This window comes from Sphaeramia orbicularis, chromosome 13 (assembly GCF_902148855.1).
Source record: "Sphaeramia orbicularis chromosome 13, fSphaOr1.1, whole genome shotgun sequence".
Classification (NCBI taxonomy): domain Eukaryota; kingdom Metazoa; phylum Chordata; class Actinopteri; order Kurtiformes; family Apogonidae; genus Sphaeramia; species Sphaeramia orbicularis.
The window spans coordinates 50603081-50631050 of NC_043969.1; the positions used below are offsets into that span (position 1 = coordinate 50603081).

At 41.8% G+C, this 27970-nt stretch overlaps 1 protein-coding gene across 2 annotated transcripts; it reads left to right on the forward strand.

The window, feature by feature from the left end:
- Positions 1-13: 13 nt before the first annotated feature.
- Positions 14-27915, forward strand: wdr62 (WD repeat domain 62). Of its 2 annotated transcripts, none has more exons than XM_030152366.1 (32): positions 14-204; positions 2946-3037; positions 3121-3183; positions 5097-5154; positions 6451-6618; positions 6721-6858; positions 6935-7120; positions 7981-8129; positions 8491-8680; positions 8947-9078; positions 9173-9327; positions 9413-9504; positions 10316-10441; positions 10798-10868; positions 10946-11067; positions 11549-11624; positions 11722-11833; positions 12339-12402; positions 12568-12678; positions 12788-12891; positions 14014-14066; positions 14149-14391; positions 15608-15699; positions 15787-15908; positions 20617-20730; positions 20841-20952; positions 21036-21114; positions 21464-21524; positions 23223-23373; positions 24922-25109; positions 25400-25596; positions 26594-27915. In XM_030152366.1, exons 1-32 carry the CDS (start codon positions 109-111, stop codon positions 26846-26848), a joined length of 3972 nt encoding a protein of 1323 aa, XP_030008226.1. In that variant the 5' UTR covers positions 14-108; the 3' UTR covers positions 26849-27915. The 2 variants fall into 2 exon arrangements, with proteins under 2 accessions (XP_030008226.1, XP_030008227.1); XM_030152367.1 differs by having other exon boundaries at positions 6938-7120.
- The last annotated feature ends 55 nt before the right edge of the window (positions 27916-27970 follow it).

Here is a 27970-nt window from a genome sequence, read left to right on the forward strand (position 1 = left end):
AAAGTATCAGGTTACTTTGGTCGCAGCTAGCATGAAGCTAAGCTAGTGCTCCGCTCCAACAGCGGAGTGTTCGCGTTAACGCGGGTAAAAGTTTCACACACCCGAGCGATGGCGGAGACGGCGGACAAGAAGAGGACGGGTGTGGGCGGCTGTCTGCGGAGGAAGAGCCGACAGAGCCAGCCGAGGGGGAGCTCCAGCGGCCGGGTAAAGTTTGCGGACGAACGGGCAGAAAAGGCCGAAAACATCCTGGTTCTACCCGGTAACAGACAACCGGGACAGAGAGGCTGGAGGGCCGGTGCTCCAGTCCGCTAACAACAAGCTAAAGATCGGACAGAGAACAGCAGAACCACGGCCTTAGCGTAGAACAGACAACCGACTAACGGTGACAGTTAAGCGGACGAACGAGCTCCGAGGACCCGTAAAAGTTTAACAACAGACCCGATGAATTACAAAAGAAGAATATAGACAGGGTTTACTACTTTAAAAGTACTAATACACACTGGTAAAAGTACTAATACACTCTACAGTAAAAGTACTAATACACTCTACAGTAAAAGTACTAATACACTCTACAGTAAAAGTACTAATACACACTTTAGTAAACATACTAATACACACTACAGTAAAAGTACTAATACACACTGTGGTAAAAGTACTAATACACACTACAGTAAAAGTTCTAATACACACTTTTGTAAAAATACTAATACACACTACAGTAAAAGTACTAATACACACTACAGTAAAAGTTCTAATACACACTTTTGTAAAAATACTAATACACACTACAGTAAAAGTACTAATACACACTGTGGTAAAAGCACTAATACATACTACAGTAAAAGTTCTAATACACTCTACAGTAAAAGTACTAATACACACTACAGTAAAAGTACTAATACACACTTTAGTAAACATACTAATACACACTACAGTAAAAGTACTAATACACACTGTGGTAAAAGTACTAATACACACTACAGTAAAAGTTCTAATACACACTTTTGTAAAAATACTAATACACACTACAGTAAAAGTACTAATACACACTACAGTAAAAGTTCTAATACACACTTTTGTAAAAATACTAATACACACTACAGTAAAAGTACTAATACACACTGTGGTAAAAGCACTAATACATACTACAGTAAAAGTTCTAATACACACTTTAGTAAAAATACTAATACACACAGTAGTAAAAGTGCTAATACACGCAACAATAAAAGTACTAATACACACTGTGGTAAAAGTACTAATACACACGGAAGTAAAAGTACTAATACACTCTACAGTAAAAGTACTAATACACACTGTGGTAAAAAGTACTAATACATACTACAGTAAAAGTACTAATACACACTGTGGTAAAAGTACTAATATATACTACAGTAAAAGTTCTAATACACACTTTAGTAAAAGTACTAATACACGCAACAATAAAAGTACTAATACACACTGGTAAAAGTACTAATGCACACTGTGGTAAAAGTACTAATACATACTACAGTAAAAGTTCTAATACACACTTTAGTAAAAGTACTAATACACGCAACAATAAAAGTACTAATACACACTGTGGTAAAAGTACTAATACACACTTTAGTAAAAGTACTAATACACATGACAATAAAAGTACTAATACACACTGTGGTAAAAGTACTAATACACACTACAGTAAAAGTACTAATACACACTGTAGTAAAAGTACTAATACTACAGTAAAAGTACTTATACACACTACAGTAAAAGTACTAATACACACGGTAGTAAAAGTACTAATACATACTACAGTAAAAGTACTAATACACACTACAGTAAAAGTACTAATACACACTGGCAAAAGTACTAATACACACTACAGTAAAAGTACTACTACACACTGTAGTAAAAGCACTAATACTACAGTAAAAGTACTTATACACACTACAGTAGAAGTACTAATACACATGGTAGTAAAAGTACTAATACATACTACAGTAAAAGTACTAATACACATTAGAAACATTATTCAGTTACATATTGATGGATGTGTTAACTTTAATTCAGTTTTATGTAACATGTTGTTAAATAAATATATTTGGTATTTTGTGTTATCCTTCCAGTATCTGGGTGAGTGTATTATACACACTTTACACTTCAGATCAGAATTCAAAAGTTCATTTTCGCATGATTTTAAATTAAAAATTCTGACCAAGTATGAAAAATAATAATGCATATTAACGAATGTTAATGTTAATCACTGACATATTCCCCAATGAAAAAAATAAAGTAATCCCATTTTTAGATTGTGTATTGGGAAAAAAAGGGTTTTTTGTATCAAAAATATCGTTTTCCATTTAAAGGGTTAAAAATATGACAGTTATTGAGTATTTGGTATTTTTGTTTATGGCTCAAGTTGATGAAATAAATTTAAAAAAAAAAAAGTTCAAAACAAACTATGAAAATCCTTTTGACATGACCAGACTGTGCTTTTGGTGTTTAGGAACGTTCTCTATGGGCGTATATTTGGTTAAATACACATTTATTTATTAACACCCCCCCCCCCCACCCAGGGCTATTGTTTGTTTCTTTGTTTACACTTCAGCAGCAAAACTATTGGTTGAATTCATACCTAATTGGGTTTATAGATTATCAGTGATCCAGAATAGATGTGATTACATTTTGGGAAAAGTAGTTCAATGTTAAAACTTTTTATGAGTTTAAAAATTTTTTTTTTCCCCATTTACTTATAATGGCCAAAAGTTATCTATGCAGTCTATGCTGACATCAGCACAGGCATAGACAAGATGACATCAACTGGATCGATGCCAAAATAAGCTACATTATGTGTGAGGGGCGGGGCTTGTTGTGCCTGGAACCACTTGTTTTTACATGTTTTTTGTTAAATGTTTTTGTTCCATATTTTTAGTTAAATACATGTATTTGTTCTGTGGTGTGTTCAGGTGCATCTGGACAAAGTCTTTGGCATCACCACCCTCAGCAGCAGCGGTCTGACCTCTGACCCCAACTCGGGGCTCATCGCCTACCCTGCTGGGTAAGCCCCGCCTCCTGCGCCATACCTGTGTGATGCATTTCCCATCATGCCTCTGTGATTGAGATGATGTGTTTGTGTGCCAGGTGTGTCGTGGTGCTGCTTCATCCTCTGAAGAACAAACAGAGTCACATCGTCAACACGTCCAGGTTTGTCTTACTGCGGACACTGTCCAACCACGGGGTGGACAAGAATACGAAGACGGACGGAAACTAACACCATGTTCCTCCGCTTCTATACACCCGATGGTGGAATGTTCAGGGAACAGTTAAAGATCTGTGACTCATCCACATTTACCTATGACACATAAACGCCACCTCACAACCATGTCCTCCACCTCTAAAAACAGCTGACAAAGTTCTGACAAAGTTCTGAGTGGATAAAACCTCCAGTGCCCTCTGCTGGTTATTTGACTAATTTATTTGACCAAATCCATCTGCAGATCGTGCACAAGTAGACGAGGAATCGGTTAAAATACAGAGACACGAAGCAAGGAAGACCATGTGACCTCCTGAAATAAACGCCAAACTACATGGTTACCCCAGGTTTAGGATCAATAAATATGATTGATCCTGGAGCTGGGTCTGTTTCCAGTTTGTGCCGTCTGGTCCAGTGTAGAGACATGAACAGATTTATTCAACCTGACATTAGAACAGGTTGGGTCAGATTAAAACGGTGACGACAGAGTTAAATCCACTGTGAAGACGTGATGGACGTTATTATACTGTTGTTAACGTGGTCCTGGAGCTGCAGGTGTTGTGCCGAATTCTACTCCCTGCAGAAAACTGCATCACGCAGCAGCTGCCGAAAACAGCTCCCCCTTCCTAAATCAGCCATGAGTAGGACAAAGTGCACCAAATTCACCCTGTCACACCAGAAGAACTCCAAATGTGAGCTGCTAAAGTCATTTCACTCCTGTAGCTTCGCAAGCTTATTGTAATGGGGGAGGCAGTTTTCGGCAATATCTGGTGCCGAATTCTGCTCCGTGCCGAAAACTACATCCCCAGTCATTACTTAATTGCTACACAGCTCTCATGGTGTTAAGAGGTTGAATAATTCACAATTAATTTCATGCCCTACAGTCATAAAGGAGAAAAAGTTGTGACAGGGTGAATTTGGTGCTCATTGTCCTCTCCATGGCTGATTTAGGAAGGGGGAGCAGTTTTCGGCAGGGAGTAGAATTCGGCACAACAGCAGGTGCCTCAGCTGTCAGTAACGTGGAGGCTCACCTTTCACCAGAGCAGGAGAAGACGACCTGTGGTTCTGGGGCCTTTTCCAGTGGTTCAATGTCAAAAAGCAAAAGGAAATGAATGACACTTTTTTTTTGACACATTTTGCTATTACTGTTGCAACCATATAGTGATTCTGACGTTATGCAGATGTAAAAATGTAACTATGCTCCAAATGAATAAAAAAAAAGTAGAAAAAATAGATTACTTTTTAATTTTAAGACACTGAAGGCATTCATTTGTATTGTTCATTGCAAAGAAAGTCTTCACATACCAGTTGATTTTTGAATGAAAATAGTGACAGATATCACTGTTTTCTTTAGTTCTGTCATTTCTTTGTGGTTCCATAAATGCATTCAAATTTTAATTTATTCTCCACATATTCTGTCCAAACTAATCCTACAGAGCTTCTTAAACTGTTACTATTTTGAGGAAACATATAAGGGTATCTTTTGGCTCCTTTTTCTATTTCTGTCGTCTCTTTAGATTACAAAGGTTGCAGACTTTTACACTGGGGGGGGCAGGATGCACACAGTCCACGTTGTAATAATTTACAAAGTTAATGTGGTTTTAGAGTCGACAAAAAAGTCCAGTCGACAAAAGAAACAAACTGGAAAAACAGAACGTTGCAGGACAACCATCCTGACAAACCTGGTCCTGGTTCAGTGTCTTCTAAACAGCTCCATGTGAACGGAGCCGCTGCTGCTTCTCAGTATTTACTGAGGCTTTACTGCCACCTAGTGGACCGGAGTCACTGCAGCCACAGGTCTGCGCTTTAGTAGTCTCATTTCTTTTCTTCTTCTGTTGGGCTCATACACCTGTGTCTGTTTCAGGAAACCTTTCAGCGCTCTGGCCTTCTCACCTGATGGAAAACACCTGGTGACTGGAGAGGTAAAACTGGACCGGACCCGTCTGGTCAGTCAGTTCATGGTCATCCTTGCAAACAGGAAGTTCTTGGAATTTAAAAAAAGTACTTGGAACAGTCTCCTTTGTGTCGTTACTTCAGGGTAACTAGTTTCACTGAACAGGTGTGTGATACAGAAATACTTTATATGAAGTCTGTTAACCCTTTTTGGACGATCGTGTCTCCAGTGACACAATTTTACACACGCGTCATTCATAGTACCGTAACTCCTGAACCGTTTGTGCTGTTGCGGTACGGCAGACGATGGATGTTTTTGTCAGTGAAATGAGGAGCTCTGTCTAAAACTAGGCAGAAACTGAACACAGACCATCACACAGGATCAAAATGACTAGAAAGAACTAAAAAGAAGAAGAAGAACACGGACACAGAATGATGTTGACCAGTGGTTCTCCAACTTTTTACAGTGGAGTACCCCTGAAATAGAGTTTTTACAGTGGAATACCCCTCGAAATAGACTTTATACAGCGGAATACCCCCTGAAATAGACTTTTTACAGCGGAGTACCCCCTGAAATAGACTTTTTACAGCGGAGTACCCCCTGAAATAGACTTTTTACAGCGGAGTACCCCCTGAAATAGACTTTTTACAGCGGAGTACCCCTGAAATAGACTTTGTACAACGGCGTACCCCCTGAAATAGACTTTTTAATCCCAGTACCCCCCAACTCTCACTTCAGCAAATGTGTTCCTGTGTCAAAGGTTTCTGTTTATATTTACAAAATTTTGTAAACAAACAACATATATTTAACTGTAATTTATAAAAAAGCACATTTTTAAGTAAATTTTGTGTAAAGTATAAACTGAAAAGTGCCCTCTGTCATTGATAAGAAAAATAAATAAATTGGTCATTAATTAATAAATGAACCTTTCATCAATATAAAATAATTCCTTAACTACTCAAATAAACTCATTTTGAATCATTTAAAATATAAATGTTCTTCAAATGTTACCAAAGACAATAAAACTATTATATGAATGTATTTATTGTGTTTTATATTTCAGGGTTAATTCTCAGTATTTATTTTGTATTCGGTACATGATGGCTTATTTAATGGATTTAAGTACCCCCTGGGCTTGTTCCTAGTACCCCTGGGGGTACAGGTACCCCACTTTGGGAACCCCTGATCTAGACAAACTCAAATATTTAAACACATGGAAAATACTTGTAAGTTTATGTCTTTAATCTCATGCTTTTTCTCATTGGCTGGAGTGGACGGCCCTGTATGAGGTCACAGCCAATCAGAGTGTCTCTTTGTGTTCCAGAGCGGTCACATGCCCTGTGTGCGAGTGTGGGAAGTGGGCGGAGCTCAGGTGGCTGAGGTTCAGAGTCATAAATATGGCGTTTCCTGTGTGGCGTTCTCCACTAACGGCTGCTACATTGTATCCGTGGGATACCAGCACGACATGACCGTCAGCGTGTGGGACTGGAGGGTGAGCACACCGGACCCCACCGGTACCGGACACATGACCCATACAGGTGAACCGCTTACCATGTGACCGCTGACCATGTGACCCGCTGCTGTGTTTTTACAGAAGGGGACGGTCATCGCCTCCAACAAAGTGTCCAGCAGAGTCTCCTGCGTCTCCTTCTCTCAGGACAGCAGCTACTTCGTCACCGCTGGCAACAGACACGTCAAGTTCTGGTACCTGGACGCCTCCAAAGAGCGACGGGTCAGCAGCCAATCACAGCTCATCTACCCCCCCGCCCTCTGTCCCCCTCTGTTTACCTTGGTTTGGTGTTTCTTAGCAGGTGAACAGCACAGTTCCTCTGATTGGTCGCTCTGGATTGCTAGGCGACCATAAAAATAGTGTCTTCAGTGGAGTGGCGTGTGGGCGTGGCCCCATGGCATCCAGTACATACTGCATCACAAGCTCTGGTTTGTTATGTCTGTTCAACAGCAGTCGACAGCTGGACACGTGGGTCGACCTGAAGGTAAAACCACACCTGGTCTAAAACACACCTGGTCTAAAACACACCTGGACTAAAACACACCTGGACTAAACACTCCTGGACTAAAACACACCTGGACTAAAACACACCTGGACTAAAACACACCTGGACTAAAACACACCTGGACTAAAACACACCTGGACTAAAACACACCTAGACTAAACACTCCTGGACTAAAACACACCTGGACTAAAACACACCTGGACTAAAACACACCTAGACTAAACACTCCTGGACTAAAACACACCTGGTCTAAAACACACCTGGTCTAAAACACACCTGGACTAAACACTCCTGGACTAAAACACACCTGGACTAAAACACACCTGGACTAAAACACACCTGGACTAAAACACTCCTGGTCTAAAACACACCTGGACTAAAACACACCTGGACTGAAACATACCTGGACTAAACACTCCTGGACTAAAACACACCTGGACTAAAACACACCTGGACTAAACACTCCTGGACTGAAACACACCTGGACTAAAACACACCTGGATTAAACACTCCTGGACTAAAACACACCTGGACTAAACACTCCTGGACTAAAACACACCTGGACTAAAACACACCTGGACTAAACACTCCTGGACTAAAACACACCTGGACTAAACACTCCTGGACTAAAACACATCTGGACTAAAACACACCTGGACTAAAACACACCTGGACTAAACACTCCTGGACTAAAACACACCTGGACTAAACACTCCTGGACTAAAACACACCTGGACTAAAACACACCTGGACTAAAACACTCCTGGACTAAAACACACCTGAACTAAAACATACCCGGCTGTACTTATCTTTGTAGTCGACTTGTTTTTTGTTGACAGACGACGTCTGCGAGCTGTCTGATGGTCAGCGAGGACTTTATTTTTTGTGGTTGTGCTGATGGAGTCATCAGGGTTTTCAGTCCCTCCAACCTGCAGTACGTCACCACCCTGCACCGACCGCACCGCTTGGGGGTGGACCTGCAGACCAGGTACAAGTACTGAAGTGACACAGGTATGAGTACTGAACTGACACAGGTATGAGTACTGAACTGACACAGGTATGAGTACTGAACTGATGCAGGTACGAGTACTGAACTGATGCAGGTACGAGTACTGAACTGACACAGGTATGAGTACTGAACTGACACAGGTATGAGTACTGAACTGACACAGGTATGAGTACTGAACTGACACAGGTATGAGTACTGAACTGATGCAGGTACTGACCTGATGCGGTGCACGGCCTGGGGGTAGACCTGCAGACAATTTTCAAAAACTGTCGAATCAGTAGAAATATACAGTTCTGTGGTCTTTGTGTACTCACGTCTGTATTTATCTGTGTGTTCTCAGTCACATGACCCCCGCCAGACCAGGTGCTCAGTACCCCAACACTTTGGCCCTGACCTTTGACCCCCTCACTGGTCACCTGACCTGTGTGTACAACGACCACAGTGTGTATGTGTGGAACACAACAGACATGAAGAACATGAAGAAGATGTACTCTGCTCTGTACCACAGCAGCCGCGTGTGGAGTCTGGAGGTACTACACACTACTGCTGTACTACATAGTACTGCGTACAGTACTACTACACAGTACTTCATACATTATGTTTGTATAAAGGCATCTATTGAAACTGTCGTCCGTGAAGCATCCGCTGACCTGGCGTGTCATCTGTGGTATGTTCACTGACCTGGCGTGTCGTCGGTGATGCTTTTGCTGACCTGGTGTGTCGTCCGTGGTGCGTTCGCTGACCTGGTGTGTAGTCTGTGGTGTGTTCACTGACATGGCATGTCATCTATTTTCAGGTTTATCCAGAGCTGTTGGATCCGTCCCAGGCCTGTCTGCCTCCATCGTCCTTCCTCACATGTTCATCTGATAACACCATCCGACTGTGGCACATGGACACGCCCACTGCCCCCGCTAACCTGTATAGCAACGTAAGGACACACTAAGGACACGCTAAGAACATGCTAAGAACACGTTAAGAACGCTTTAAGCTGTACAGGGACATAACACATACTCTGTTTTCAGGACCTGCTGAGGATCGTGTATGTTGGGGAGAACACACAGCACCTGCAGGATGAGGGGGAGGCAGCAGGGGCTGATGGGAAGGCGGGCATCAGGGTGTTGAGGATCAGCCCTGATGGACAACATCTGGCAGCAGGAGACCGCTGTGGAAACCTACGGTAAGACATGTGTCCTCCACAGTAAGACTTTCAGTTAACAATGACGTGTAAAGGTTTGTTTTCATGTTTAATGTTGTTTGTTCAGTATCTTCGGTCTGCAGTTTCTGGATGAGCTGGTGAAGATTGAAGCTCATGACTCGGAGATTTTGTGTCTGGAATTCTCCCCCATGTCCACAGGTAAACCAGGGTCAAAGGTCAAACACCTCTTGTACACTTTACATTCAGACAGGTAATGCCCCACTGAACAGCTGTTTTATATGAGTACACTCAATTTCTGTATTTCGTTATCATTTTAGTGAAAAATGATGTTAACACTGATTCAGGTGTGAAATTACACAGGTGGATGGTATTTATGTTTAGTTGACAGCATGTCATCGTACTATTTTAGACCAGAAGGAGAAACCATTGAGTATTTTCCAGTAAACATCTGGACCTCTAGCACCTAACCCTAACCATTATTGGACCGATGTCTTTCTAAATGTCCACATCAATGAGGTTTCACTGTAACTGAACTGTTGCACTGATTAGTGACATTTAACCATCGGTGTTGAACAATAAGCGACAGGGCCAATGATTCAACATCATAGTCTGGAAATCTTGGTTGTAATTAACTCAAAATTCCCAGCTGTTTGTTCATCTCATTTATTGCATGCATTTAATCCCAGTGATTATTTTTGACCGTTCAGTCCCATATCATGTAGTTCCATTTTCTGTTTCACCCTGAAGCTGAAGCTGAGTTCAGTGAGTTCAAGTCCAGTCTTCGTGCAGATCACTGGTATGGACGATGGTCCGCTCATAAACTAAAGGCTGTAAAGATGTGACCATATTCTCCACCACAGTGTTTTCAGTTTACTGTGAGACTAAAGCAGGCTGCGGTCATCAAACTACAACCTGTAAACCTCGTTAAAATACCTGGGTGGCCATTGGTTCTCCTGGGCAGGAGGCTGTGGTGCAGCTGCTAATTAATGATGTTATATCATGGTTTCAGGTGTGAAGCTCTTGGCGTCGGCGAGCAGAGACCGACTGATCCACGTGTTTGACCTGGAGAAGAATTACAGTCTGATGCAAACACTCAATGACCACTCAGCCTCCATCACTGCAGTCAGGTTCACAGGTAACCACACCGGGACACATCAGGTAACCACACCAGCCATGTCAGGTAACCACACCCATAGATGGCATCATCCTCAGGTGGATGGACCGGGGTCACTCTTTACATCTGAAACTAGAAATAAGTGGAAACTGTTTCTACCAAAACTGAGCCAATCAGCTCTTTGATCCGTTGTCCTGGCAACATCACAGGAAGTCGTCAAATTGGACACACATCTAAGTGACGCCTCTGTGCACTATCAAGTTCAACCAGTCTCAAATGAGCCTATATTCAGGTTCACAGGAGACCACGCCCACACAGGTGACCTTCTGTGTCACATGGTTTACTGTCAGACTGACCAGGTGTGTCCTGTGTCCCAGGGGAGAGTCCAGAGGTCCGGATGGTCAGTTGCGGAGCCGATAAGAGCATCTATGTCCAGACGGCAGAGCAGGTCGGTCTCATGACGACTATGATTATTAATTGTCGATGGTGGAACTAAGCTTCCCTTCCCATGATGCTTTGCTCCAGACAGCAGAGGGTCTGGTGTTCTCCAGGAGTCACCACGTGGTGGAGAAGACGACGCTGTATGACATGGACCTGGACGTCTCCAGGACGCACACCGCCATCGCCTGTCAGGACCGAAACGTCAGGTCTGTCCCTGCTTCTAGTCTTTTAGCCTCATTGTCTTTGTCTCATTGTTTTGGTTCCGTTCACTTACTCTCGTTCTGTTAAACCTGCTACAAACTCTGCGAGAACAGAGAATTTTGTTTTCTCGAGGTGGTAAGAACTAAGTTAGTTCTGGCCAGGACATTTCATACTTCAGGAGAAACTCAAGTGCTGGACTCCTGGAATGTCCTCTGCTTTTTCACATCAACCACACCCATTTTGAATTTCTGACCAATCATACAATAGTTCTTGGACACAGCAGGAAAAAAAAGTTCTGCCAAGATGGTGTGGAGAACAATCTGCATTAACTCACAAACCGAGCCCTGGGAGCAAGAAGAAACTCCTCTGTTTTTGTGGAGAGGGTAGCAGGCTTTAGTCTGGTTCCGTCTTTTTGTCCTCGGTTGATGGACAGGGGGTTTGTTATGTCCTTAGAGTCTGACGTGTCCGTGCTGTGTTTGTGTTCAGAGTTTACAGCGTTCACAGTGGGAAGCTCCAGCGGTGTCTGCAAGGTTCATCCACTGATGAAGGTGCCCCACTGAAGGTAATACCCTGCTTTGTATGACGAGGCTTCTGATTGGCTCTCAGTGGTCTTCAGGTCGTAGGTCTGATGTGGGTCTGATGGGGTCTCTGTGCTGCAGGTTCACATGGATCCATCTGGGACCTTCTTTGCCACCAGCTGCTCTGATAAATCCATCTGCATCTTCGAGTACGAGACTGGAGAGTGTGTGGCCACGCTGTTTGGACATTCAGGTAAACGTTCACCTGGAGGACAGGTAGCTGATGGGATCTGATGTCAGAGTAACAGCCCATTTATTGTCACTTTTTGACCAAATACCACGAAGAAGAGTAATGTTTTATTGAGAAGAAGAAGAAGAAAGTCTCTAATAACAAATATAGTGATGATAGAGGAGGTTTTACTAACGTGGATATTGAGAAGGCTTAGTTGTCGTAAATATGTTGGTAGTTTTTCTTTAACTCACAGTCGCTCTTTGAAAAGTTCTGCTATTTCTGGACCTTGTTCTCTTCAAATCTCAACACTGCCCCCTGTGGTTCCCGGTGGTACTGCAATGTATTCTCTGCCTAGATTTGCATCCACAAAATCCTGGAGAATGGACAGAATTACAGACGTAAAGTATGCAGACGACGGACAAAAGGCTTGGTCTGTGTCTGTCTGCGTCTTTAACGTAGAACATGAATGGCCTTAAATGTGTTCCTTAAACGTGTTCCTTAAACGTGTTCCTTGGTGTCTCCTCAGAGATCGTCACCTGTATGAGGTTCAGCCAGGACTGCAGACACCTCATCACCGTGTCAGGAGACAGGTAACGTCATCCGAACAACAAAACCAACCATGTCGCAGATCCATGGAACGAGTGTGCCTCTGGTCTGGAAGGTGGACCTTCTGGGCGGGTTCAGTGGAACCAGACCCAGACCACATGTTGATATCGGGTGAACTGATTGTAGTTGTGTGTCTGTGTGTTGTACAGCTGTGTGTTTGTGTGGCGGTTGGACTGTCACATGACCACTCTCATGAGGAAGAGGCGGGGCCTGAGGAAGCCGAACGCTGCAGCCAACGCCATCAGCCACAAACACATCAGGTGAGTTGAGTTCAGCGTAGTTTGGTCTAAAGGACATCTGAGACCGTCCCCTGTCCTGGATCGGTTCATGGTCCCCACATCATCCACTGTGTGTTGACTGTTTGTCCAGGAGGGAGACCTTCATCACTGTCCCGTCATCTCAGTTGCCTCAGATGGAGGAGGAGGAGGAGGAGGCTGATACCAGGACGCCGGGCAGACTGGGCTCAGGCGTTGGTGAGGAGCCGTGGTTCACAGACAATCTGATGAAACTGTAGATGGACTGAACCTCAGACCAACAGTAGAACCTAGTCAGTGATCCCAGTGGACATGGTCCATCTGAACCTATCGCAGCCCAGTTCTGCTGATTCATATCTGGTTCATTCTGTACATGGTGTCATGTGACCTGTTTTCTGCTGTTTGATTGGTCTAGTCTGTTGGTGCCTTTGGTATATTTTGTGATAGCTCATCTACCTTTTATTAACTCGCTGCCGTAGTAATGACCTGTTGCCATGGTGATTCATCTGTCCAGTCCCCCTGGGCAAAGATGACAAAGGTGACATGTGACTAAACCATCAGACCTGACCTGTCAAACAGGTTATTGTTAGTTTATAAACTCAGGGACGTTAAATCTGTAAAACCTTCCATCAACGACCAGACATCCATGTACGTCTTCACCCCTCATACCTGTCGCTTCACATAAACACAGTCATGTCATGTGACCTGATGATATAGTATGTAAAATGACTATAACCCTGCAGTCAGAAAAGAGCTGTACATTAACCCCTCGTTGTACCGCCCACAGAGGCCCTTCATAACCAATGAGAGCGCATTATCTGCACAGTGTCGTAGGATGTAAAAACAAATTTCATACAATTTGTTTTTGACTTTTTTTATATTTTTTGGTATTTCAACAATTTGACCGGTAAACAAAAGACCAAATATGAAACATTTTTCATATTTTAACCCTTTAAATGCCATGGTTGTAGTGTAAACGAACCATATTTTTTTTGATGCAAAAAACAGGGTTTTTTTTGTTTTGTTTTTTTCAATATTCTACATAAAAATTAGATTAGTTTTTTATTTTCATTTTTTTTTCTTCCTGTCAGTGATTAACACCAACACTGGTTCATATTATTATTATTTTTGGTTCTAGGTCAAATATTAAATTTGTCAGTGTGTATTTCATACTCACTTGGTAGAAGGGTGTTAGTATAGGAATTTAACACTGTTTATTATGGGATGGATTTAGTGGATGATCAGAATTTAAACAATCAGACAAAAATTAGGGGAGGGTTAAACTTGAGCAGAATGTTGCCTGATGTTTACTTGTTTTTCTTTTGTTTTTCTTGTGCTCAGACCATCAGGTGCTCCAGTCTAACGGGAAACTGCCCATGTGGTTGAGAAAACTGGTCAGTGCGTTTGTTTGTGCTCATGTGACCGTGCAGACCGCGGACAGGATTAGGTGTGAGCTCAGGTGTGTTGTGTGTTCAGCAGGAGCAGGGTGAGGCCTCGTCTGCCGTCCAATCAGACGCTGAGCCTCGTCAGGTGCGCGGTCGGTGGGCAGAGCAGATGAAGCCGTTGATCATCTGCTCCAGCTACTCCCCAAGTCCCACCAAGAGCCACGAAGAAGAGGAGGAGGAAGAAGAGGAGCAGAGGAAGGAGGGAGGAGATGAAGACTTCCACCCTCAGAGTCTGGAGAGTCTCCTAGGAGACGAGGAGGAGGAGGAGGAGGAGGTGAGGACCTGATGACGGCCACAAAACAACCACTAACATCATCATATATATGTGTATCGTCAAACGACAAGTAGACGTACATAAGCAGATATTGATTAGTGTTTAAAATTGATACTTTTGTGGCAGATCTTAAAGGAATTTTACTGCAGATTTACTGTAGATCTTTCTGAAATTATGATGAATTAAGCAAAAAATCTTGAATTTAGTGAAAAATCTGCCAATGGAACAAATGAAAATTATCTTGGTAAGATTTGTTGAAATCAGATTTTCCAGATCTGTTGTCTATAAATCAGTTCTTATATCTCACTGAAAAGTTCCTCTGTAGGGGATTCTGTCTGAATTTAAGTGTGATGAGATATTTGGACTAGAAATAAGAAAAATACACTTGGTCAGATTTAGATTTTTTTCCAGCGTATCTGTCAAATGTTCATTGTGGTCGGTTTCAGATGCTGCAGCTTTTTCATAATTCACAGTTTGAGTACTTGTTTGTTCAGTATTAATTGTCAGCCTTGTAAATCCAAGCTGAACTGACTGTACATATCAAAATTTTCCCTTTGTGCAGTAATCTACACCTGGCTTTACTGCCTCCATCCACAATAATATACATTATATAGACTAAACGTTCTCTAAAATTAACCTGGATTTGAAACATAGGATAGAAAACTTTCACAGGATAAAAATACAAACTAATTTTAGCAAAAACAAAAGTCTCTGTTTTGAATGTCTGAGGTTGACAGAAATGTGTGATGTTAAAATGGGTTCAGGAGTAAAAAAAAAAAGGTTGGAACCACTGACGTAGATGTTCATAAAAACTCAGATTAAAGTTCAGGGTTATTTTATCAGAAACAGAGAAAACTGAAGAAAAAGGGAGTTTTTCCACAAAAGTATCAATAACTAAACATAAAAACAAACATCTCCATCCACTGTCACTGATCCAACTCCATGAGTTCTACAACCTTATTTGGCTTGTTTTTTTATTCATTTTGTTCATTTTTATTCATTTTACTTAGTATTTTACTTGTTGTTCATTTTGTTACTTATTTTGTTATTTTTCTACATTTTGTTGCCAATTTATCATTTTCTTCTGTTTGTGTCTTATTTTGTTAATGTTACTTATTATTTCTTTGATTTATTATTCATTTTTGTTCATTTTATTGATCAATTTGGGTGCTTTATTTTTCATTTTGTTGCTTATTTGATGTGTGATTTGGATCAGGGGGTTCAGGAGGATCAGGTGGACCAGGTGGATCCAGCTCCTGGTGGATCTGGGACCAGATACAGTCTGTACAACAGTAGCACCAGCGACAGGTGAGGCCTTCATCACCTCCACCCACCACACACCTGCTCAGGTCGACCTGATCCGGATCACACCGGCCTCTGTGTTCATGCTCACAGGAAGTTCAACGTTCAGGGTTGTCTGGAGGTCAGAGGTCAGGGGGCGGAGCCAGTGTGGAGCTCTGAGCGGAGCGTGGACTCTGAAGGATCAGCTGGAAGTCTGGCTCAGCATCAGGACGGGGGTGAGACCTTAGACTGGTTGTTCATCCCATTGTTAATGTAGTTATGGTTGTTCATACTGTTCTTCATGTAGTTATGGTTGTTCATACTGTTCTTCATGTAGTGATGGTTCTTCATACTGTTCCTTATGTAGTGATGGTTCTTCATACTGTTGTTTATGTAGTGATGGTTCTTCATACTGTTCTTTATGTAGTGATGGTTCTTCATACTGTTGTTTATGTAGTGATGGTTCTTCATTACTGTTCTTTATGTAGTGATGGTTCTTCATACTGTTCCTTATGTAGTGATGGTTCTTCATACTGTTGTTTATGTTGTGATGGTTCTTCATACTGTTCTTCATGTAGTGATGGTTCTTCATACTGTTCTTTATGTAGTGATGGTTCTTCATTACTGTTCTTTATGTTGTGATGGTTCTTCATACTGTTCTTAATGTAGTGATGGTTCTTCATACTGTTCTTTATGTAGTTATGGTTCTTCATACTGTTCTTCATGTAGTGATGGTTCTTCATACTGTTCTTTATGTAGTGATGGTTCTTCATTACTGTTCTTTATGTTGTGATGGTTCTTCATACTGTTCTTAATGTAGTGATGGTTCTTCATACTGTTCTTAATGTAGTGATGGTTCTTCATACTGTTCTTTATGTTGTGATGGTTCTTCATACTGTTCTTTATGTAGTGATGGTTCTTCATCCTGTTTTTAATGTTGTGATGGTTCTTCATACTGTTCTTTATGTTGTGATGGTTCTTCATACTGTTCTTAATGTAGTGATGGTTCTTCATTACTGTTCTTTATGTAGTGATGGTTCTTCATACTGTTCTTTATGTAGTTATGGTTCTTCATACTGTTCTTCATGTAGTGATGGTTCTTCATACTGTTCTTTATGTAGTGATGGTTCTTCATTACTGTTCTTTATGTTGTGATGGTTCTTCATACTGTTCTTAATGTAGTGATGGTTCTTCATACTGTTCTTAATGTAGTGATGGTTCTTCATACTGTTCTTTATGTAGTGATGGTTCTTCATTACTGTTCTTTATGTAGTGATGGTTCTTCATACTGTTCTTTATGTTGTGATGGTTCTTCATACTGTTCTTTATGTAGTGATGGTTCTTCATCCTGTTGTTAATGTTGTGATGGTTCTTCATACTGTTCTTTATATTGTGGTGGTTCTTCATACTGTTGTTAATGTAGTGATGGTTCTTCATTACTGTTCTTTATGTTGTGATGGTTCTTCATACTGTTCCTTATGTAGTGATGGTTCTTCATACTGTTGTTTATGTTGTGATGGTTCTTCATACTGTTCTTAATGTAGTGATGGTTCTTCATACTGTTCCTTATGTTGTGATGGTTCTTCATTACTGTTGTTTATGTTGTGATGGTTCTTCATACTGTTCTTTATGTAGTGATGGTTCTTCATCCTGTTTTTAATGTTGTGATGGTTCTTCACACTGTTCTTTATGTTGTGGTGGTTCTTCATACTGTACTTTATGTAGTGATGGTTCTTCATCCTGTTGTTAATGTTGTGATGGTTCTTCATACTGTTCTTTATGTAGTGATGGTTCTTCATACTGTTCTTTATGTTGTGATGGTTCTTCATACTGTTCTTAACGTAGTGATGGTTCTTCATACTGTTCTTTATGTTGTGATGGTTCTTCATACTGTTCTTAATGTAGTGATGGTTCTTCATTACTGTTCTTTATGTTGTGATGGTTCTTCATACTGTTCTTAATGTAGTGATGGTTCTTCATACTGTTCTTTATATTGTGGTGGTTCTTCATACTGTTGTTAATGTAGTGATGGTTCTTCATTACTGTTCTTTATGTTGTGATGGTTCTTCATACTGTTCCTTATGTAGTGATGGTTCTTCATACTGTTGTTTATGTTGTGATGGTTCTTCATACTGTTCTTAATGTAGTGATGGTTCTTCATACTGTTCTTTATGTTGTGATGGTTCTTCATACTGTTCTTAATGTAGTGATGGTTCTTCATACTGTTCTTTATGTTGTGATGGTTCTTCATTACTGTTCTTTATGTTGTGATGGTTCTTCATACTGTTCTTTATGTAGTGATGGTTCTTCATCCTGTTTTTAATGTTGTGATGGTTCTTCACACTGTTCTTTATGTTGTGGTGGTTCTTCATACTGTACTTTATGTAGTGATGGTTCTCCATCCTGTTGTTAATGTTGTGATGGTTCTTCATACTGTTCTTTATGTAGTGATGGTTCTTCATACTGTTCTTTATGTTGTGATGGTTCTTCATACTGTTCTTAACGTAGTGATGGTTCTTCATACTGTTCTTTATGTTGTGATGGTTCTTCATACTGTTCTTTATGTAGTGATGGTTCTACATCCTGTTTTAATGTTGTGATGGTTCTTCATACTATTCTTTATGTTGTGGTGGTTCTTCATACTGTTCTTTATGTAGTGATGGTTCTTCATCCTGTTGTTAATGTTGTGATGGTTCTTCATACTGTTCTTTATGTTGTGGTGGTTCTTCGTACTGTTGTTAATGTAGTGATGGTTCTTCATTACTGTTCTTTATGTTGTGATGGTTCTTCATTACTGTTCTTTATGTTGTGATGGTTCTTCATACTGTTCTTTATGTTGTGGTGGTTCTTCATCCTGTTGTTAATGTTGTGATGGTTCTTCATTACTGTTCTTTATGTTGTGATGGTTCTTCATACTGTTCCTTATGTAGTGATGGTTCTTCATACTGTTGTTTATGTTGTGATGGTTCTTCATACTGTACTTTATGTAGTGATGGTTCTCCATCCTGTTGTTAATGTTGTGATGGTTCTTCATACTGTTCTTTATGTAGTGATGGTTCTTCATACTGTTCTTTATGTTGTGATGGTTCTTCATACTGTTCTTAACGTAGTGATGGTTCTTCATACTGTTCTTTATGTAGTGATGGTTCTTCATACTGTTCTTTATGTTGTGGTGGTTCTTCATACTGTTCTTTATGTTGTGATGGTTCTTCATACTGTTCTTAACGTAGTGATGGTTCTTCATACTGTTCTTTATGTAGTGATGGTTCTTCATCCTGTTGTTAATGTTGTGATGGTTCTTCATACTGTTCTTTATGTTGTGGTGGTTCTTCATTACTGTTCTTTATGTTGTGATGGTTCTTCATACTGTTCTTTATGTTGTGGTGGTTCTTCATCCTGTTGTTAATGTTGTGATGGTTCTTCATTACTGTTCTTTATGTTGTGATGGTTCTTCATACTGTTCCTTATGTAGTGATGGTTCTTCATACTGTTGTTTATGTTGTGATGGTTCTTCATACTGTTCTTAATGTAGTGATGGTTCTTCATTACTGTTCTTTATGTTGTGATGGTTCTTCACATTGTTGTTAATGTAGTGATGGTTCTTCATACTGTTCTTTATGTTGTGATGGTTCTTCATACTGTTCTTTATGTTGTGATGGTTCTTCATACTGTTCTTTATGTAGCAATGGTTCTTCATACTGTTCTTTATGTTGTGATGGTTCTTCATACTGTTCTTTATGTTGTGATGGTTCTTCATACTGTTCTTAATGTTGTGATGGTTCTTCATACTGTTCTTTATGTTGTGATGGTTCTTCATACTGTTCTTTATGTTGTGATGGTTCTTCATACTGTTCTTTATGTTGTGGTGGTTCTTCATACTGTTCTTTATGTTGTGGTGGTTCTTCATACTGTTGTTAATGCAGTGATGGTTCTTCATACTGTTCTTTATGTTGTGATGGTTCTTCATACTGTTCTTTATGTTGTGGTGGTTCTTCATACTGTTGTTAATGCAGTGATGGTTCTTCATACTGTTCTTAATGTAGTGATGGTTCTTCATTACTGTTCTTTATGTTGTGATGGTTCTTCATACTGTTCCTTATGTTGTGATGGTTCTTCATACTGTTCTTTATGTTGTGATGGTTCTTCATACTGTTCTTAATGTAGTGATGGTTCTTCATACTGTTCTTTATGTTGTGATGGTTCTTCATATTGTTGTTAATGTAGTGATGGTTCTTCATACTGTTGTTAATGTTGTGGTGGTTCTTCATAGTTGTTAATGTTGTGATGGTTCTTCATACTGTTCTTTATGTTGTGATGGTTCTTCATACTGTTCTTAACGTAGTGATGGTTCTTCATACTGTTCTTTATGTTGTGATGGTTCTTCATACTGTTCTTTATGTAGTGATGGTTCTTCATTACTGTTCTTTATGTTGTGATGGTTCTTCATACTGTTCCTTATGTTGTGATGGTTCTTCATACTGTTCTTTATGTTGTGATGGTTCTTCATACTGTTCTTTATGTAGTGATGGTTCTTCATTACTGTTCTTTATGTTGTGATGGTTCTTCATACTGTTCTTTATGTTGTGATGGTTCTTCATACTGTTCTTAATGTTGTGATGGTTCTTCATACTGTTCTTAATGTAGTGATGGTTCTTCATACTGTTCTTTATGTTGTGATGGTTCTTCATACTGTTCTTAATGTAGTGATGGTTCTTCATTACTGTTCTTTATGTTGTGATGGTTCTTCATATTGTTGTTTATGTAGTGATGGTTCTTCATACTGTTGTTAATGTTGTGGTGGTTCTTCATAGTTGTTAATGTTGTGATGGTTCTTCATACTGTTCTTTATGTTGTGATGGTTCTTCATACTGTTCTTTATGTTGTGATGGTTCTTCATTACTGTTCCTTATGTTGTGATGGTTCTTCATGCTGTGGTTCTTCCAGACTCAGACTCTCAGGGCAGTTCTGTGGACAGTCTGGTTCTGGGTCTGGACGACGACGATGACACAAACTCTCTGAAGAACTACTTCGACACTCTGTCCTGCAGCCTGACTGACGGTATGACCTCTGACCTCTGACCCCACCTTCGGGGTCAGTGGAATGTGGAATGTCTGACTTTAATGGTAAAGAACATCTCTGAGGTCAAATGTCTGCGTCTGCCGTTCCAGAGAGGTTTGACACCGACCTGCGGACTCTTCAACCTCCGGACGAGAAACAGTTCCTGAACCCCAGACTCAGCATCTCCACACGCTTCCTGTCGCGCTTCCAGGACCGCCACCGGTCAGTTTACTTACAGTCCTCATCTCCTGCAGTCATGTTCTATGTTGTCACAGTAACAATTGCTTATTCACGTACGGTTTTAGGGTGTGGCCAAGCCGAGCTCCACCCCCTGTATCTGTCCCGACCAGGATTTTAGAAGAGAGTGGCATTATCGACGCATCGGTACGAAAACACACCTGAAACGCACCTGAAACACATCTGAAACAACCTGAAAACACTTGAATGCACCTGAAGACACTTGAACACACCTGAAACGTACCTGAACACACCTGAAACGTACCTGAACACACCTGAAACACACCTTGAATGCACCTGAAGGTCACCTGAATGCACCTGAAGCACACCTGAATACACCTGAAACACACCTTGAACACACCTGAAACATACGTGAAACACACTTGAAAGGCACCTGAAACGTATCTGAAACACACCTGAACACACTCTATGGTGTGTATTAGCAGTTGTGTCCAGGTCCTGGGGGTGGTTTCCTTCTGACTGTGTTGTTTTTCAGGTGAACGCAGAACCGAGTGTCACCGTCCCCACAGAGTCGACTCAAAAACCACATGGCAAAGGTAGGTCTATTTGTACCATGGTCCTGTTCATCCTGTTAATTCTGTTCATTCTGTCGCTCCGCCCACCTTCGACTTGTGTCGTTGAATTATTATGTATATATTATATAATTATTATTATTATAATTATTAATGTTGTCGTTTGGACGGTGAACATCAATGTTTCCACTGTATCTTCTGTTGGTTTGTCCAGATTGTCCATTCAGAACACATTCTGGTACAGTGATCTGAGGGCGACCTTTGACCCTCTGGGGGGTCATCAGTCGCCCATAGGTCATTTTTAATGAAGCTGCGAAACCTGTCATGTGACCTTTGAACTGGGACATTTCAGACCAGCAGGAGGTCTCTATAGTTTCAGTCAGATGACACCTCCTGTTCTGTTTCCCATCAGCCCTCTGTGCATCCATACTGACGCTGCTGACCTACGGTGGTTTTCATCCAGTACAGCGGCGCAGCCAAAGATCAGTGTGTTACAGCGAAGGCGTTTCTCAATATCACTGTTAGGACCCAGCTCCGCTAGGGGAAGAGCAAGTATGGGTGGAACAAAAATAATAATAAAAAAAAAAAAAAAGGTGGAAAAAAGGCAGTTTGTGTAAAGCAAAAATGTATTGTTGCTCTCAAAGGTAAATTTAACAAATGAACAAAAAGCACCGTTTTACAAACTGAAAGGCAATTCTAACAAAACACAACAACACAAAACAGAATTCACAAAAGAAACAAAAAGCAAAAACACAAAATGCAAAACCTGGGGCGGCTGTAGCGTTACTGGCTCAGTTAGAATTGGATTTCAGTTTGTAACATTGTGCTTTTTGTTCATTTGTTAAATTTACCTTTGAGAGCTACAATAAATTTCTACTTTACACAAACTGCCATTTTTCCACCTTGTTTTTTTTTTTTTTTAAATTTTGTTACACCCATACTCACTCTTCCCTTTGCGAAGCCAGGCTGTAACAATCACTTTTTCAGAGTTCTGAAGTCCAAACTCAGTACGGAGTACGGTCTTTGTAAGAATGTTCCGAGATCCAAGAGAACAGACTTCCTTAGAGAACATGAGTCTCTGTTGGAACAGTTGGTACTTGTGAACTTTCCTCCCTGGTTCTGCCGTATTTCCACAGTCCACCACAAGATGTTACTGGATTAGGTTTCAATGCTTTTGTACTATTTACATGTCATTTATATTTTTATAAAATTTGTAAAAACTGGATAAATACATTTCTTTGACTCCCATATCTTGTTAATACTGTTGTATCTTCTGACTATTTTGCCTCTGGTGTGTGTTCCAACATTACATCACATCATCTGGTGATGTCATCAACTCCATAAAACATTTCTGAGGTCAATTTTCACAGAAGCCGCTGTTGCCTTTAAGAGTTGCACCAAATGCATTGTGGGATATTTTCCAACCAAGTCCACATGACTCACCAACCAGCGCATCCTTGGTTTAAGCTAGCAGACTAGAACAACAATCTTGGTTTGTGCGAACTTTTAAATGGAACAGTTCTTGGGCCCCAATTGATGATGTTTCATGAGATCGAAGAACAGACGAGAACATGTATTGAGAAACGCTCTTTGTGTCATGTTCAGGTGTTGGTGGGTTTGAAGTCACCAGGTGGTCAGGTTCAAAGGTCAGGTCTGTCCTTCACCTGTCCATCTCCATCTGTCACCTGTCTCACTGTCCTGTGTCTGCTGTCCACCAATCAGATGTCTCCACCAGGACTCACAGTGACCTACAGGGGACGCCACAGCTCAGGTACCCAGGAACCACAGCCAGCTCCAGCATCATGGAGAACCGGGGTGCCTTGAGTCCAGACATCCACAGCACCAGACCTGGACCCTGTGTAGACCAGAGCAGGTAGGACTCTTTACAGTGTTGTGTGTGGTTCTGGAGGTCCACCACTGACCCGTGAAGATCATCAAGACGGGACAATTTGACATGACGGTACACACTGAGGTCTACCTTTGTAAAAAAGTTTATTTTTAGAAGGTGCAGTTCTGGGTCCGGTTCTGAGGGATGTGATCAGTTCATCAGATCCAGGAGAACCAGTACCTCAGGTGGTTTTCAGGTCAGTGAGCAGCGAGATCCAAAGTTTGAGGATTTAAATAATTATTCTGTGTTAAGGCAAATGGGTTTACTGTTACGTCCTCAGCAAGGGTGTGGTTGGTTCTGTTCATGTGGTTCAGGGTCTGGTTGGTTCTGTTCTTATGGTTCAGGGTGTGGTTGGTTCTGTTCATGTGGTTCAGGGTCTGGGTGGTTCTGTTTTTGTGGTTCAGGGTCTGGTTGGTTCTGTTCTTATGGTTCAGGGTCTGGGTGGTTCTGTTTTTGTGGTTCAGGGTGTGGTCGGTTCGGTTTTTGTGGTTCAGGGTCTGGTTGGTTCTGTTCTTGTGGTTCAGGGTTCGATTGGTTCTGTTCTTGTGGTTCAGGGTCTGGTTGGTTTTGTCCTTGTGGTTCAGGGTCTGATTGGTTCTGTTCTTGTGGTTCAGGGTCTGGTTGATTCTGTTCTTATGGTTCAGGGTCTGGTCAGTTCTGTTCTTGTGGTTCAGGGTCTGGTCAGTTCTGTTCTTATGGTTCAGGGTCTGGTCAGTTCTGTTCTTATGGTTCAGGGTGTGGTCGGTTCGGTTTTTGTGGTTCAGGGTCTGGTTGGTTCTGTTCTTGTGGTTCAGGGTTCGATTGGTTCTGTTCTTGTGGTTCAGGGTCTGGTTGGTTCTGTTCATGTGGTTCAGGGTCTGGTCGGTTCTGTTTTTGTGGTTCAGGGTGTGGTTGATTCTGTTCTTATGGTTCAGGGTCTGGGTGGTTCTGTTTTTGTGGTTCAGGGTCTGATTGGTTCTGTTCTTGTGGTTCAGGGTTCGATTGGTTCTGTTTTTGTGGTTCAGGGTTCGATTGGTTCTGTTCTTGTGGTTCAGGGTCTGGTTGGTTCTGTTCTTGTGGTTCAGGGTTCGATTGGTTCTGTTCTTGTGGTTCAGGGTCTGGTTGGTTTTGTCCTTGTGGTTCAGGGTCTGGTCGGCTCTGTTCATGTGGTTCAAGGTCTGGTCGGTTCTGTTCTTGTGGCTCAGGGTCTGGTCGGCTCTGTTCATGTGGTTCAGGGTCTGGTCGGTTCTGTTCTTGTGGCTCAGGGTCTGGTCGGCTCTGTTCATGTGGTTCAAGGTCTGGTCGGTTCTGTTCTTGTGGTTCAGGGTCTGGTCGGTTCTGTTCTTGTGGTTCAGGGTCTGGTCGGTTCTGTTCTTGTGGCTCAGGGTCTGGTCGGCTCTGTTCATGTGGTTCAAGGTCTGGTCGGTTCTGTTCTTGTGGTTCAGGGTCTGGTCGGTTCTGTTCTTGTGGCTCAGGGTCTGGTCGGTTCTGTTCATGTGGTTCAGGGTCTGGTTGGTTCCATCCAGTTGTAATATGATCCTTCTTTTCTCAAAGCCTGCAGGTGTTGGCTCCGCCCACTGAGCTGATGTCACCGGGTGGAGGAAATGAGGACACCCTGATCGTAAGCCCCACCCCCTCACTCACTCCCACAGCCCCACCCACTGTGTGTGACCTCATCCCCTGCCCCACCTCCAGTCAGCAGGACCGGTCAGGATCAGGAGAACCAACCCAGGCTGACCCAGGTGAGACCCGGACCAGAACCAGGTGGTAACGGGTGCAGGTTCCCCCACATTCACAACATGTGCAAAGAATAAAAACACAGAAGAAGAAAGAAAACACGAATGTCTCTGAGATCCAGGTTCAGTTTTATCCTAAAGTGTAAAGATGAGACTCTGATGTGGTCTCATTCTGGACCAGGTCTGGGTTTTGGCCCCTCCTGGTCCAGATATGATGGAGGTTTTGGTTGCGTCATAAGAACAGACATCCTGACATCCAGTGCTGTAATTAAAATCTGATCTCGCTCTGGTCCCAGTGTCTGACCTGTCATTAGAAGATGATGAGTCCACGTCTGCCCCGCCCACCTCCTCCTCCTGCTCACCTATGTCTGATAGACTCCACCTACATCCAGGTGACGTTGATGAGATGGTGAGCGACCAGGAGGTCCAGGTTCAGCAGATCGCCAACGATCTGAGGCAGACGACCAGACGAGCCGTGGACCTGTACCGACAGGTGAGTCCTACATCATCAGGTTCCTCCAGTAGAACGACCAGTTCCTCACTGAAGAACAGGGGGTGGAGTCCAGGATCTGAAACTCTGTCTAGTTTTAGTTTGAAGGAGAAAACTTGATGTTTTGGTACCGTAAACCGTACCGAAAACAGAGGGGATTAGTAGTTTTACTGTGGCTGTTTTCAGTCAAAAAACAGAGCTAAGCTAACTGAGCTAAGCTAACTGAGCTATAATGTAAACTATCAGCTGACACAGCACGTCAACATTATAAGACACAGTGTTATTTTAGTGACTTTTAACATAAGCATATATGAGTTAGTTTTTGAAGTAAACTTGATGAAACCAGAACACAGTCTTGGTTCCAGACTGACCCCTGCTGGTCAGAGTCTGGAACATCAGTTCTACATAGAACACCTTTGGAGAAAGTCGAAGTCTTTGGCGAGGGCATTTTTCAGACTTGAACCTTGTAAAGTCCATCCCTCCTGAGGCCGGGGGGGTTGGGGGCGGGGTCATTTCACCTGGCCTCTTGGCAGTGCTCTTGTCTGAGGAGGTCTTGGAGGGTCCAGTATGTTTGTTTCTTTAATGTTGTTACCATTTGTGCTCTTTTCCGGGGCTGCTCCACTTTCAACGTGTTTTTAAAGGTGTACACTCACATAATGTCGGATGCACTTTACAAATGTGGCTTAAAGAAGTTTAGCGGGAGCTCATCTAAAACATGACTCACTCTGTTGCGGCCAGGCCACGCCCCCTACATAGAACACCTTAAATTCAACTTCAGATCAGGTCAAAAACATCAGAGCCGTGGGTTTTTCTACTGTTACTGTTCAGGACGTTTAGGTGTTTGTGTGATTTTCACTGATGGATTTATCTTTTTTTTATGTTAATGATGTAAAATACAAATAATTACAACTGACCTTAAACTCATCCAAACTAAACCTGCTGATAATGTTCAGATGTTAGTGTTAAATGTTTCTATGATTCTGTGACTGCTCTTGTTCAGCTCTGTGGTTCTGGTTCTGGTCCTGGTCCTCGGTCCTCCTCCGTCCTTCTGGAAGCCTTCGTAGCTGTTCGGTCTGACCTGGGGGCGGTACTTCAGGAGAAGGGGGCGGTGCTTCAGGAGGAGGGGGTGGGAGACGCCCGTCCTCTGGATAACGGGATGACGTCTCTGCTGGAGAAGTACTCGGAGCTGCTGCTGCAGATGACCCAGAACAAAGTGAACCTGCTGCGTACGGAGGCTCAGAAGGGTCCAAACTGACCACGCCCACATCAGTATTTCACCTAACGCACCTTATGTCGCTTTACTCGCCTTCAGTTTGACGTCACCAATCACTGTGTTTGTACAGAAACGGACATTTGACATTTTTCCTAATAAAAGCAGAATCTTTTGAACAGAATTAATCACGTTTCCTGATTTCATTCTTTGACAAAACCACAAACTCCAGAAAATCCAGGATCTGAAATGTCGAGTTTTAGTTTGAAGAAAAAACTCGATAAGATGGTACCGTGAACCGTAAAATGGAGGTGGTTTGTGGTTTTACTGTGGCTGTGTCCTGTCTAAAAACAGAGCTATAATAAAAACCAGGGATGTCAAACACGTGGCCCACGGGCCAAAACCGGCCCACTAAAGGGTCCGATCTGGACCCTGGGAGGAATTCACAAAGTGCAAAAATGACACTCTTCAGACTTTCATTCATGTCTGTGTTCCCCAAACTGAGGGGTGGGGCCGTGGGTCGGTCTTCATCGGCCCTCATCCTCGTCCACCCATGGATCAGGTTTAAACGTCGGCTTAATCCGAACTCTGACTACGACGTTTCGGCATGTGTTGAATGTTTTCAGCGAAACCTCAGTAAAACTGTCACTGTGGTCAGTGATGTGTTCGAGTCCAGAGGAAACCACAGCATCTGTGTCTGAAGGTTGAACTTTTCACAAATATAATTTATGTCCTCAGTAACAAATGAGTAAAACTCATTCAACTGAGGATATTTTAATGTTTTAAAGTGGTGTTTGCTGTATATTAGATTTTTCTGTTTTTCTTGATGAGAGTTCTTTTTCTGATTAGATTCTGTTTGTTATTTAATGTTATCCGTCCAGTATCTGAGTGAACATATTATGCACACATTTCACTTCATGTTATAAAAGGTCTAGTGCTGTCAAATCAGTTAATCACAGGGTTGCTGTGGATTAATTTTCATTAATTGCAATTAAATATTCATTTTTAATCAATATTAATTGTGTTTCATTTTGCATGAACAGACTCTAGAAATAAGGGAATATATCTGCGCTGAATGGGTTTATTCAACACCTTCAACAGTTTCAACTGTCCACAACTGTTCCATCTTGGTTTTTTGTTCTCCTCGTATTTCCATCCAGAGATCCA